At 37.6% G+C, this 14,017-nt stretch overlaps 2 protein-coding genes across 12 annotated transcripts in view; one reads left to right on the forward strand and one right to left on the reverse strand.

Annotated features, from left to right (window-relative positions):
* Positions 1–14,017, forward strand: part of LOC310732033 (NACHT, LRR and PYD domains-containing protein 12-like) — an 86,882-nt gene that overhangs the window by 11,486 nt on the left and 61,379 nt on the right. The gene's annotated exons all lie outside the window — the stretch shown is intronic.
* LOC310732027 (uncharacterized protein) overlaps positions 119–14,017 on the reverse strand; it is a 141,424-nt gene continuing 127,525 nt past the window's right edge. For both annotated transcript variants that reach the window (XM_083552179.1, XM_083552180.1), the window contains 14 exons: positions 8,428–8,601; positions 7,412–7,579; positions 7,096–7,269; positions 6,840–7,013; positions 6,556–6,732; positions 6,247–6,420; positions 2,995–3,168; positions 2,556–2,729; positions 2,143–2,322; positions 1,572–1,745; positions 1,327–1,500; positions 1,024–1,197; positions 589–762; positions 119–314 (listed from right to left, as the gene is read on the reverse strand). In XM_083552179.1, coding sequence (XP_083408305.1) covers positions 143–314; positions 589–762; positions 1,024–1,197; positions 1,327–1,500; positions 1,572–1,745; positions 2,143–2,322; positions 2,556–2,729; positions 2,995–3,168; positions 6,247–6,420; positions 6,556–6,732; positions 6,840–7,013; positions 7,096–7,269; positions 7,412–7,579; positions 8,428–8,601 — 2,437 coding nt within the window. In that variant the 3' untranslated portion in view covers positions 119–142. The remainder of the gene's footprint in view (positions 315–588; positions 763–1,023; positions 1,198–1,326; positions 1,501–1,571; positions 1,746–2,142; positions 2,323–2,555; positions 2,730–2,994; positions 3,169–6,246; positions 6,421–6,555; positions 6,733–6,839; positions 7,014–7,095; positions 7,270–7,411; positions 7,580–8,427; positions 8,602–14,017) is intronic.

Consider the following 14,017-nt stretch of genomic DNA (forward strand, 5'->3'; position numbering starts at 1 on the left):
ATTTTCTACTCAAATGCTAAAAAACAAGTTTCCTAATTAAGTTCCTGCTCTTCAGTCTTATACACCATCTGTGCTCTAAAGTAACGTCCAGGTGGCAGGAGATCAACTGTTCCCTTTTAATAACTTCACTGTGTTTATTCTTTCACCTCAGTGTCTCCAGTGTACAGTGTGGATCCTGTAGTAAATCAGTGAGCAGCTTCACTCCTGATTCTCCAGGGTCGTTCCCTCTGAGATCCAGCTCTATCAGGTGTGATGATCTCAGAGCTTCAGCCAGAGCAGTGTATCCTTCCTCTCTTATATTATTATCATTTACTCTAAAGAAGAATAAAAGTGAAAGTTTAATTTTAATTTATTTTATATCTGAATCTGAGAAAAACTTTCACAGGTTAAAAATAACATTTCCTATGAGAGACCGCATGCAGAGAACATCACTACCCACCACACACTTTATCAGAAGTCTGCATTTTTTCTTTTCTCATATAATTTACGTTTATTTCACCATATAATTCTAACAGCTGCACATAAGTGGTTCTGTAAAATTATATCATTCAGCACATTTTAATAATCGTGATTAATGAAATGATGTACATGAGTTTTTCCAGGACACAGTGTGGATTCTGTAGTAGATTAGAGATGTGTTTTATTCCTGAGTCTCCTGCGTTATTCCCGCTCAGGTGCAGCTCTGTGAGACGTGAGCGATTCTCTTCCAGAGCTTTAGCCAAAGCAGCACAACCTTCAGCTGATACACTGCAGTTACACAGTCTGCAGGACAAAAAGAAAAAACAGTAATCAGATTTCTTCTCATTTATTAAATAAAAATACAAGATTTTACCACAAATTTTACAATATGTCATTTAAAAAACTCAAATTGTGTTTTAGTCAGATTTTGTGTAACTGTGGAGATTATTATTTCTCTACAGTCCTTTACACCAGTAAATTCAATATTAATGAATGTGTAATTATTGCTTTTAAATAAATGTAGACTAATTGAAGGATTAGGCATCGTTTCTGATGTTTCTTCACCTCATTATTGTGAGTTGAGACTGTGGATTCTTCAGTCCAGCAGAAAGCTGAGTGACTCCTGAATCCTGCAGGTTGTTGTTGCTCAGCTCCAGTTCTCTCAGCTGGGAAACTTCAGAGCTGAGCACTTCAGCCAGAGCTGAACAGCTTCCATCAGTTAGATCACATTTATTAAACCTAAACATGAAATCAGAGGAAAGAAGACCAACAATAAATTGCCAACTCAGCACAATTATTGTGGTATATACCAAAATTCCAAATCACAAATCTGACGCCAATAAATATTTCTGAAAGAAAGAAACTCACTTCAGAACCTGTAGTTTACAGTGACGGTGTTTGAGTCCAGCAGAAAGCTGAGTGACTCCTGAATCCTGCAGGCTGTTGTTGCTCAGCTCCAGTTCTCTCAGCTGTGAAAACTCCGACTTAAAAACTTCAGCCAGAGCTGAACCACTTCCCTCCATTAAATCACATGTGTTAAGCCTAAACAGAAATTCATTTTTAATCTGAGTCTTTGTTTCAGCTCTTCATTAATCCCTGAGGAACGCACTCACCTCAGAACCTGTAGTTTACAGTGACGGTGTTTGAGTCCAGCAGAAAGCTGAGTGACTCCTGAATCCTGCAGGCTGTTGTTGCTCAGCTCCAGTTCTCTCACACAACAGGACTTTAATTGGAGAGCTGTGGCTAAAGCTGAACAGCTCTCCTCACTCACATTACACTGATTCAGTCTAAATAGGAAACATTGTGTTAGCAGAGCTACAGGTACAACCTTCATTCTGCAGACACTCTGTAAAAGTCAAACCTTTTTATTATCATGTGAAACAAAGCAGTCTGTAGTTTGGGTCATTAGTGCTCGTTACTGGTTCTGGTTATTTCTATCATCGTTTTATCCCAGTTTTTTCTGCAATTTGTTTTGCAATTTGTCTGCTGTGATTTAGTGTTTATAAGAGTTTATTAAAATGATGATCATGCTGATTATTTCTACTTTTCTGTTTCTTCACTACAGCAGAGAAAAAAATCATTTAAATACTTTAGAGATATTATTGCATTTTAAAGGAAATTCTCACTAGAAAACATTGTTATTAAAACCTGACTGGTGATAAATAAATAAAACTAAATACTCACCTAATTGTTGTAAATTTACAGTGTGTGTCTTCTATCAGAGCTGAGAGCTGCTTCACTCTGAGGGTGGAGTCTTCTGTCTCCATAAAGCTCAAATTCAGCTCTTTTAGGAGTAAAGGGTTTTCACCTAAAACTGAATTTAGCCACGTCCAGGCCTCCTGTGCTGCAGGGCTTTTCAACAAACTGCAAAAGATACATTCTTTTTTTCTACTTGATGTTTAGAGACTAATAGACTCACATTAATAAGATCAGTTTGGCTGCTTTTGCTTTTACAAAAGTCCATTTTATGTAACACACATAGAAAATGAAGATCAGTCAAATATACTATAAATTCAGTTAAATATAAACTTTATCCAGTTTTAGTGCAGTATTAATTTAGGTTTAATATTTATGTATAATGTTAATAGAAGAATCACCTCAATCTCTTCAGTTTGGAATAATATCTTTGTAAACCAGTGAGCTTCATCACTCCAGATTCTCCAGGGTCGTTCCCTCTGAGATCCAGCTCTATCAGGTGTGATGAGGGGTTTGATCTCAGAGCTTCAACCAGAGCAGCATATCCTTCCTCTGTTATACTGCAGTCTGAAAGTCTAAACATCAACGTGTTGTGATAGAAGTTAGAAATAAGGGTTGAACATCTAAGAAAATAATTTAGAATTGAGAAGCTCTTTGAGACTGGCACTAAGAGTGACCTGATTTGTGCAACACTAATGACTGGGTTTTAAAAAAAGAAAACATTTAGGTAGTATCTATATAATAATAAAAGATCAGATTTATTACATTATATTTACATGATTCTTATCAGTTATATCAGTGGTATTGTTGCACTGCTTATACAGGTTTATGTTACTGTACCTTAAAATCTTCAGAGAACAGCTTTGATTCTTCAGTCCTTCAGATAATCGCTGGACACCTGGGTTCTGGAGACTGTTGTTACTCAAATCCAACTCAGTTAGAAAACAGAGAGATGAAGTGAGAACTTCAGCCAGAGCTTCACAGCTTTCCATCATCAGACCACATTTATTCAGTCTAAAAAGAAAAAGGTTCACCACATTCACAATGAGTTCAATCCCACAAAGCATGTAGTATAATCAGTGTTCAGGTAATAAAATTGAAGACTGAGGTTAAGTGCAGCAGAGAGAAAGTGGAAGAGATCAAATCGTTAAGATTCTCTGGTCTCATACTGCACTCTCCTGTCCAGATTCTCATCTTAAGTAACTTCTGCTAAAACGTCTGCCTTCTACAAACAAATACTGGAAATGTCTGCACCCGATCCAGGCAAACTCTACATCTTTTCTTTACAGATCTTCTCACCAGCTCCTCCTACTCTATTCTTTCTGACAGCTGAAGATTTTGCCAACTTCTGTAATTAGAAGAAAACTCCTATATACACTCAGGTTTCTCCTTTACTCTCAAACACATTTTTCTAATCTATCAACAGAGGAGATCCTCCAAATCAACTTGTCCTGCAATTCCACCACCTGCCCAATGGATCCAATACCTTTTACAATCTTCTAGACCATCTCATTATATGTCCTCCTTTTCACTTTCGTTATTATTGATGGCTCTGGTCATGTTCCTACCACATTCAAAAGAGCTCCACTCTTTTCAAAATTCTTGAACATCCTGTCAATAATCAATTGTATATCTATCTGTCACAGAACAGCCTTCAAGATCCCAATCAGTCTGCCTTTAAAGCAACACACTCCACAAAGACAGCTCTGTTGGCCATCACTGAGAATCTACAGGCTGCTAGATCTGCCAATCTGTCATCAGTCCATATCCTCCTTGAGCTTTCTGTAGAGGTCAACAGGGTCAATCAGAAGACTCACTTGTCCATCTTCAGAACTCTTGAAATCAATGGCACAGCTTGACAATGGCTTGCTTTCTGCTTAAAAGCCTGAATATAGAACATGAACTAAAATTCCACAAGGATTATTACTCTGTCCGCTCCTGTTCTTTTATTTTATTTATGAGATGGTATCAAAAAGTTTCAAGACTTGATTTGTAACAGGTCAACAGTCTCCACAGAGGAACAGCCCATAATCTTCATGACTGAAAAAGGCGAGGAAGGTTTGCAGCTTGACCAAGTACATGCTCATTGACTTTTTAAACATTGGTGACATTGTGCATCAAGAATTCATCCTCAGGAGCCCCACCATCAATAGCAAGTTCTACTGACAAGTTTTAAGACATCCGAGGGAATACAAGCGCTAGTCTCGAACACTTTTGCTACAACCTCGTATACTCAATCACATGCTGAGGTCAGATCCTGACATGGGTTTCGTTCCACTGCCATGTAGATGGTACTCAACTTATTCCCTTTTCCGCCTATAGAAACTGTAGTTTCTGCTTGGACTTCTGGATGTCTGACAGATATTTCATCATGGACGGCAGCTCATCAGCTGAAGCTTAATCCATCCAAAATTTACTGCAGTGAATTCCAGGTGATTCAAATCCTTGTCGAAATCTTGTGATCAATTGACAACTCACTGATCTCACTTTTCACAACCTTGGAGTAACCATGAACTGTCCTTGTCTTTTTATTCTGCTATTATAACAAATTCATGTGACTTTCTCCTTTACAAAAGTCGTCCATTTTATTGTCCACACAGGCCATTCAGGTACTTGTTCAGTCCCTCATAATCTGAACACTGGACTACTGTGGTTCACTCCTCTGGCAGGTCTACATCTGAAGGACATTCAACCTCATGCTTCTGACCAGCTGCATGACTTGTTTTCAACCTACATAGTTTTTCCCACACCACCCACTGCAATGATCCACTGACTTCCTTTAGTTGCTGAATCAGATTTAAAGCACTAATTCTCACCCACACTGAAGCTCACCTACACACACACACACACACACACACACACACACCCAACCTCGCAGCACTTTTCTCAACCTGCACTGTATCACACTCCCTCCATCTTCAATTACTGATCAACTTATTTCACCATCTCTCAGGGTACAAAGAAGAATTGCGTTAAGACTCTTCTCTATTCTGTCACCAAGGTGGTTGAATGAACTTTCACTTGATATCCAAGCAGCTCTAGGGTCAGGGTGATTTTTCAGCAGTCTTTAAACAATGTCTAAAGATGTAACTCTTCTAGAAGTTCTTTAATTAACATTTCTTATTTAAAAACTGCCATAAAGGTAAATGTAATGCCCCTTTACCTGCTTATCTTTTGGAGAACTAAACCATGCCCTAAAACATAGAGATGCTGATTTTATCCCATCTGCTTGATGTTCAGTAGCAAAGTGTTCATGTTTAAGCATGACTGCCTACTTTAGATAATGCCAAGGGTACAGCATCATCTGTTGATATCGAGGATGTTAGATATAATCTTCAGAATTTGAACACCTCACTAACCTTGTCTGCTCTAACTAGTGGGTAAACAAAACACAACCTTAACACTGTCTAATTGTCCCAACAACTAAATGCACTCATACAGAGACAGACTCACAAAAGGTAGTAACCCAGGTACCTTCTGTACCACCCACAAAATAAGTGACACTAAGCTACAACATCTTTCATTTACATTTATGGCATTTGGCAGACGTCCTTATCCAGAGCGACTTACAACTGGGCCCAGCAGTGGCACCTTGGTGGTGGTGGGATTTGAACTTGTGACCTTCCGATCATAAGTCCAATGTCTTAACCACTGAACTCCCACCTCCACTGGTCCAGTGATTTATGGCTTGGGTTTAACAGTTAAGTCTTAAGCCTTGTTCTCAAAGAAATTTAGCCAAACTCACACTCCCTGGCAACTCAGCATACACCCCTGAGTTTACCATGAAGATCTAGCAGGCACATTGTGCAAATCCCCACCAAGGTCTATTTCACTGATAATTTTTCTCCTTCTTTACTATAGTATATGATATCTATGGCCTCAAGTCTGATGACTCCTTGACCTTGAATCCAAGGTGCACTTCTCACAAGGTGATTAGCATAACACATCCTCCTATAGGTCTATTGTTGATAGGTAGGACAGAAATCCCATTAAAATTTCACATGAACCCCAGAACTATAAGGAAACACAATCTGTTGAACCACTGTGCAGTCTAATAAGTTGCAGTGTTAATAAAAATCTATTGTAACACACGTGAGTTTTTCAGGTCTGCAGTGTGAATCCTTCAGTAGAGCACAGAGCTGCTTCACTTTAGAGTCTCCTACTATTTTTCCACTCAGATTCAGATCCTTCTGCAGTAACGGGTTTGCATTTAGAACATTAGTCAGATCTTTACAGGCTTCCTCTGCTTCAGAACTTTTCACCAGTCTGTAAGGAGAAAAATGTTAAACATTTTTACTTGAAAATCTTTAGCTTTAAAAATATCGTTATATATAAAAATATCATTAGCACATATTTAATAATTTTCCTTTGAAATATTTCTCTTCTATAGAATTTTCCTACCTCAGTGTCTCCAGTGTACAGTGTGGATCCTGTAGTAAATCAGTGAGCAGCTTCACTCCTGATGCTCCAGGGTCGTTCCCTCTGAGATCCAGCTCTATCAGGTGTGATGTAGGGTTTGATCTCAGAGCGTCAGCCAGAGCAGTGTATCCTTTTTCTGTTATACTGCAGTCTGAAAGTCTAAACCCAGGTAAAGAGATGTTCCAGATGTAAGCACCTTATTCGTGATTTACATGTAAAAGCCATGAGCTCTTTTGAAAAACTGAGTAGCAGAACCTGAGACCCACCTTAATATCTCCAGCTTGCAGGGCTCATGTTTCAGTAGATCACAAACCGGCTGCACTCCAGAGTTTCTGAGTTTATTCTCACTCATATCTAATTCCTTTATATGTTCAGGATTTGAGTGGAATGATGAAGTCAGAACAGAACAGTGTTCCTCTGTAATTCCACTGTTCTTCAGCCTAAAGATGAACAAGAGAAAATGAACTGAAGAATAATGTAGCTGCAAGCATCATTTTGATAAAATAAGATTATAGTACACACGTGAGTCTCTCAGGTCTGCAGTGTAAATCCTTCAGTAGAGCAGAGATCTGCTTCACCTCTGAGTCTTTTAATACTTTTCCACTCAGATCCAGTTCTTTTTGTAGTAAAGGGTTTTTACCAACAATCTCATTCAGAAAATCACAGGCCTTTTCTGCATCCTCACTTTTCAACAGCCTGCAGTGAGTGAACAATAATTACATTCATACTTTTACTACAATTATTAGCATACTATAGATTTAGATTTAATCATATTTGTTTAGAGTTTTGTCAGCATTAAAGTGTACTGAAGTAATTAAGCTCACTATATAATGTTCACCTCAGTTTAAATTTTGGATCCAGATTTAACTTAGTGAGAAGCTTCACTCCTGATGCTCCAGGGTCGTTCCCTCTGAGATCCAGCTCCAGCAGTTTGGATGTAGGGTTTGATTTCAGAGCTTCAGCCAGAGCAGTGTATCCTTCCTCTGTCATACTGCAGTCTGAAAGACTAATCGACAAAAGCCTTATGTAATTTAAAGGTGAAAATCACACCATGAAATCGCACCACATCAATGTGATTCAACTTTAGTATCATTTCCTACAATTATGACTTTATTTCATCGTTTGATATTGACAGCATCAGTATGGCATTTATATATTTATTCCATTGTTTGATTTGTATTATGGCTTCCTATCAGAATAAAATAAATTTTACGTGTTTATTTAATTGAGCTGGTTGTATATAAACATTAACCTGAAAATCTATTTCCTAAACATTTCATACTGTGTTTAATTATATGTGTGTGTACTTTTTACAATTTTCTAACGCTGCATAAATTTGACTTAAACACAACCAGATTTTGTCACAAAACTAGATAATTATATAAATGATGAAGATATATTATTGTTTTATATTTATACTTTGAGCAAAAATATCATTATTAAACATCATTGTCACATAAAAATCACATAAGCAAAGATTTACATAATAACTTCAGCCAAACTCCAGCGTTTTATAAACTACTCTTTTACAATTCTTTCACTTTAAAAACATCAATGGGAATCAATAACTCTTTCTGAGGTCCTCAAACATGTTCTTTATTTACAGCATAGCATTTATATAAACCTGTACAGTGAAGACTGAACTTTGAAAGTTAAGACTCAAGTTTATATTTGTAATTAATCACAACACCTGACTTAAGTACCCTTCAAGTGAACTCAGTTTTAAAGGTTCACATATTTTATCTGACATAAGAGATACTGTATCTCATGTTGGATAAAGAGTTCACAAGCTTCCATGTGGCACAGTAAATGAACGTTCTGGTGAAGTCTACTGAATACGAGAGATGAACTGACCTCAGTTTCTCCAGTTTACATTTTGGACTCTTCAGTCCAGCACAAAGCTGCTCCACTCCGGCGTTCTCCAGAGGATTCCTGCTCAGATCCACCTCAGTCAGATTGGAAGAGTCTGAGCTTAAAACGGGGTGAAAAGCTGAGCAGCTTCCCTCTGTCAGGTTACACTCACTGAGCCTGAAAGGAGAATTAAACCATGATTAAAAATGATCTGTCTTTGCACCTCTCACTGACTAGTTCCAAGCTCTTTAGCTGTTTGTGGCAGTAGGGACAGGGCTGAGTATCAGCTGTGGATGGAGAGGAGGAGGAGGGTGAACTGGCAGGTAATCAGAATAATCAGAGCCGGCCAACCAGAGAGACAGAGAAAGCAGAGGAGCACTGAAGTGTGCCGAACTTACTGAAGCTTGAGCTAAAGCTTGAAAATGATGATGAGTGCCTGCACTGTTAACATCCTGTCTGTCTCACAGAGTCTTTCTCCAGACCCTCCCACACAGGGCTTCCACACCATTACAGCACCAATATGGAGGCAACTCCATGTTACTCTCCATGGTTTTGGAATGAGTTGTTTAAATGCATGTAAGCATCTGCTACTCTGGTGTTCACTGAATTCTGTACTAGACAACCATTCATTTGACTGCAGTTTAAAGACAGAAGGAACACACATGGCTCATCGATTCAAGTTCATAGTATTTATGCCAAATGATATCTGTTTCCTGCCATCATTATATTTATGGCCAAACTTTAGTAGGAGAAATGGGTTTTACTTACAGAGCTTTTGTGGCTTCCTTGACTACTGGCAGCAGTCTCTTAAAGCATTCATCTGATCTAATGAACTTCTGGAGCTCAAACACTTCCAATTCCTCCTCTGATGTCAGCAACACAAAGACCAGAGCAGACCACTGAGCAGGTGAGAGTTCAGCTTCAGAGAGACCTCCTGAGTTCATGTAGCTTTGGATCTCCTTCACTAGTGAATCATCATTTAACTCCTTTAGACAGTAGAACAGATTAATTGATCTCTCTGCAGATGGATTTTGTTCAAACTTGGACTTGATGTACTGAACAATGTCCTTTTGGCAGTCAGAGCTGCTTCCTGTGTGTGTCAGCAGACCTCGAATGAGCTTCTGATTAGACTCTAATGAGAGACCCAGAAGGAAGCGGAGGAAAAGATCCAAGTGACCATTTTCACTCTCCAAAGCCTTGTCTACTGTAGTCTTGAGCAAATCAATAACTTGTAATTCTTTCTCTTCTGGTCCATCAAAAACATTCTTCTTGTCATTCCTGACACTTACATACGTAAATAAAGCAGCAACGAACTCCTGAATGCTGAGATGCACAAAGCTGAAAACTGTGCCTAGAAATCTGCCCGTCTCCTGAGTGCACACTCCTGAATACACCTTTATGTTATCGGGGTCGATTCCACAGGCTTCTAGATCTTGTGCATAGAAAATCAAGTTGTTCTTTTCCAGATGACTAAATGCGAGATTTCCCAGTGAAAGAATTCCCTTTTTATCCCACGGAATGTCTGAGGCATTTTTTCTACTGTATTTCTTTTCCCCCTGTACAGTCTGAAAGATCAGAAAACATGTGTACATGTCCGTCAGAGTCTGTGGGGTCTGAACCTCTGTAGTCTCAGCCTGTGGAATGTCTTCACTATCTGCTGTCTCCAAAATCCCCTCCAAAACTGTGGCTGAAATCCAACAGAAGACTGGAATATGACACATGATGAAGAGGCTTCTTGATGCTTTAATACGTTCAATGATTCTGTTGGCCAGACCCTCATTAGTGATTTTCTTTCTGAAGTACTCCACCTTTTGATCATCATTGAAGCCACGCACCTCTGTGACCCGGTCCACATGTTCAGCAGGGATCTTAGCAGCTGCTGCTGGTCGAGTGGTTATCCAGATCAGAGCAGAAGGAAGCAGATTTCCTGCAATGAGGTTTGTCATTATAGTGTCCACTGAGGTTGGTGTTGATACATCAGTCCACTTCTCATTTTCATAGAAAGCAAGAGGAAGTCTGCACTCATCCAGGCCATCAAAGATGAACAACATTTTATACTTATCTGTGAATCTCATTCCTTTTACTTCTGGACAAAAATGATAGATGATTTCCTTCAAACTGAGTTTGTCCTTGTCTTTCAGGTTCAGTTCTCTGAAAGGAAGTGAAAATATGAACTTGATGTCCTGATATTCGTTCCCTTCAGCCCAGTCTAGAACAAACTTCTGCACACAGATAGATTTTCCGATGCCAGCGACCCCCTGTGTCAGCACGGTTCTGATGGGTTTGTCTTCAGGTAGAGATTCAAACATGTTCTTGCACTCGATTTGTTCCTCTTGATCCATTTGAATTTTTTCAGTTTTTACACTCGTTTTTTTTCTTTCAATTTGTCCCACCTCATGTTGTTCATTCATTTGTTTAACTCCACCAGCAGTGATGTACAGATCTGTGTAGATCTTGTTAAGAATGTTGGATTCTCCCTGCTTTGCAATTCCTTCCCATACGTGTTGATATTTCTTACACAGGTTTGATTTGAGTGCACGCTGCTGAAATCCTATTAGTGCATCTAAATATAGAAGTATAAATAAACAGAAGTAAAACACAAACAAAATCACTATAAACCACTGTAGACAGGGCATCACTACAGATATCAATATTTTAATTAAACAGAGAAAGTGTGGATGGTAGTTTTCAACCAACTATTGATAAATGTTTGTATATTGTGCATTTAAGTAGCAACCATTAAATACTGTCTTCTACTGATCTCTTACCTATGAGTGCATCAGCGAGGTCACTGTGATCCATCAACTTCAGAAAGTACAATGCCATATCAAGAGCTGCTTCTTTAACACTCCACAGATCATCTCTCACATCTCCGTAATATTTTGTGTTTTCTTTTCTGAGGAGTTTCTTAAACATCTCCAGCTCATGTTTTATAAACACAATCATTTTATTCTCAAGATCCTTTAAAAACACACACAAAAGAGAAATAATTAAATACAGAATAAAGCAGTAAATAAAGACTAAGTAGAGATGTGAAAAAAGATAGTAAAAGAGTAAAATCTTGTAGAATTTGATCTTTGAAGATTGTATAAGACACAAGTGCTACACATTTACTGTATACAAGGTAACTATCAAGGCTTTATTCAGGGTTATGGAGCAAATTTCAAACTCATTTTGCCAATCATTTACAAACTCAGGGACCTAAAAACAATAGGAAAGCACATCTAATTCTTCTAAATATAATAAAAAAATTCCTTAAATTTCTTTTAGAAGGAGAAACTGTCCAAACAGTATGCTGTTTGTGGTGCTGCTTGTTTTAAATGCATGTCAAAAATGTGAGAAAATTAACTTCACCACAAATAAATGAAATATACTAATGCACAAAGTCAAGCAAAGCAGAAAGCAGTTACTTTAAGTACATTTTCAATGAATACAGTTTTTCAAATGTGTGGACATTCTATGGGTCTGAATCTTACTGTGAAGATGTTGTAGAGGAAGTCTGTAATGTTCTTTTCTAATTTGGAATGTTTTAGAGAAGCTTCTTTCTTTGGAACATCTCTGCAAAATTCAGTAACATAAACTTAATCAATAAATACCAAAATGGAAAAGAAATACACACACACACACACACGCACACACACACACACACACACACACACACACACACACACACACACACACACACACACACATCTTTTTGTCTGAAAGTGGTCTGTTCATTAAAACGTTGCTTTCTTCTTTAACATACATGCATTTTCTTTTATTATTATTATTATAATTATGATTATTATTACAACTACATTTATGCAGATCTTTCAACCATATCCACTTTTTTAAACGCTTATCTACAGAGATTCTGCTGTGTGCTCAGCTGAGTAACAGAATCTCACTTATTGCACTGTTGGAGGAGCAGCTTGGTTTTATGATATGAAAGAAATGCTCATCAAGTCCAGCCAATAATGAGAGATGCTGCAGATACTGGTTATAACACTGGTTATAAATTGTGCAAATAACATAAAAAACTAAAATATAATGTTAGTTAGAAATGTCTTTTAAAATGGGCTTTTTTAACATCCTCTTCCACATTAAGACCCTAAATGTAAATATGCATTTATACTCACAGACACTTAAAATATGAAAAATGAAATAAGAAAAATATATATACCTTATACCCTCAGGGATAACTGGAAGATTTGGCAGTCCAGCTGATTGGGAATTCCGTCTAAAGGGAATGAAAATACACTTTTAGCATTATGGGATAATTGTTAGTCAGCAATGTTTATATCTGAGAAGTGGTCTGTTTATTTATTACTTTCTTTACTAATATGCAGCTGTTTTTCTATTATTATTCATTACAACTACATTCAACTTGTTTTTTTTTTTCAACTTTTCAACTATCTACAGATTTCATTATATCCTCAAATATGTTATTTTACATTTCACAAAGGAGGTTTGTCAGAAAACTGCAGTCCCTCTGAAAGTACTGGAAAACTAAAGACAAGTCTATTGTTTTGAATTTATTTGCTGGGATGAATATGAGGAGATATATCAGAACTTCAGCTTTCAGTTCCAGACAGTGCCACACAACCACTTATAACAATTTTAGGTGAGCAAAATGAATGGCATATGCAGTCTTAAAGTATATTAAAGTCAATAGTGGTGTAATGCTATACTTGTAAGTTCTGGATCATGAACAGATTATTATTACTCCACACTTTAGCCTTTCTAGCACATTGATAGAGGTTAATCTTGGTTCCACAGCTGTGGCTTATCTCTATTATTTGTATTTTTCAATCTGTTCTTCTGATTCTTACTGCTGATGAAAGGTTTGCATCTTCCAGGTGTGACCTTTATATTTCTGCTCTTAAAATCTTTCTCAAACAGTGGATTGTGAAATCTTTACCCCGCTCTGTAGAGGTGGTTGCTTCCATCACTGACTTTTGATTGTATTTTTTCTTCAAAGCTCACACAGTGTTTATGTAATAACTTGCTGGGTTTTCCTTTGACCAAATTGTTCAATGTCTGTATACTATTACAACAGTGGCTTCTTCTTTTATTTTCAGGACATTACAAATAGTTCTATTGTCTCTGCCCAATGCTTATAAAAATCCTTTTTTTTTTTCTTTTCAAATCAAGTTTTTTATAATTCAGCTTCTAATGGCTTGCTGGTCTTCATGTTCATTTATTCTTTTTAACTTAAATACAGTCGTCACTGCACCAAAAATAGACATCCAACCTTCTAATCCTAAACCAAAATTTCTATATGTCTATAGACAAAATAATAAGCCTCCCTTTTCCCAAAACTTCCTCGATTGCTTTACAGCATGAAGGATGGTGATACCAGAGACACCAGAGAGCAGAACTGGCTGCAGGGTGTGCTTTACATTCAACCACACAGTCCAAATCTTTACTTTGCATTGAATTGAACATTTAATTGTATTATCATCAAGATAAAGCAACAGTGATACCTTTTCTGAGAAGCTGTTCTATCTGTTGACTGCTCACTTTTACAGGGTTCTCCACTGCATACAGGAGCATCTGGTCTTCCCTCAGTTCCTCTAAAGAGTACAGAGAAATGTCTTTTAAGTTACTT

The sequence above is a fragment of the Silurus aristotelis genome, assembly GCF_946808225.1.
Source record: "Silurus aristotelis genome assembly, chromosome: 10".
Classification (NCBI taxonomy): Eukaryota; Metazoa; Chordata; class Actinopteri; order Siluriformes; family Siluridae; genus Silurus; species Silurus aristotelis.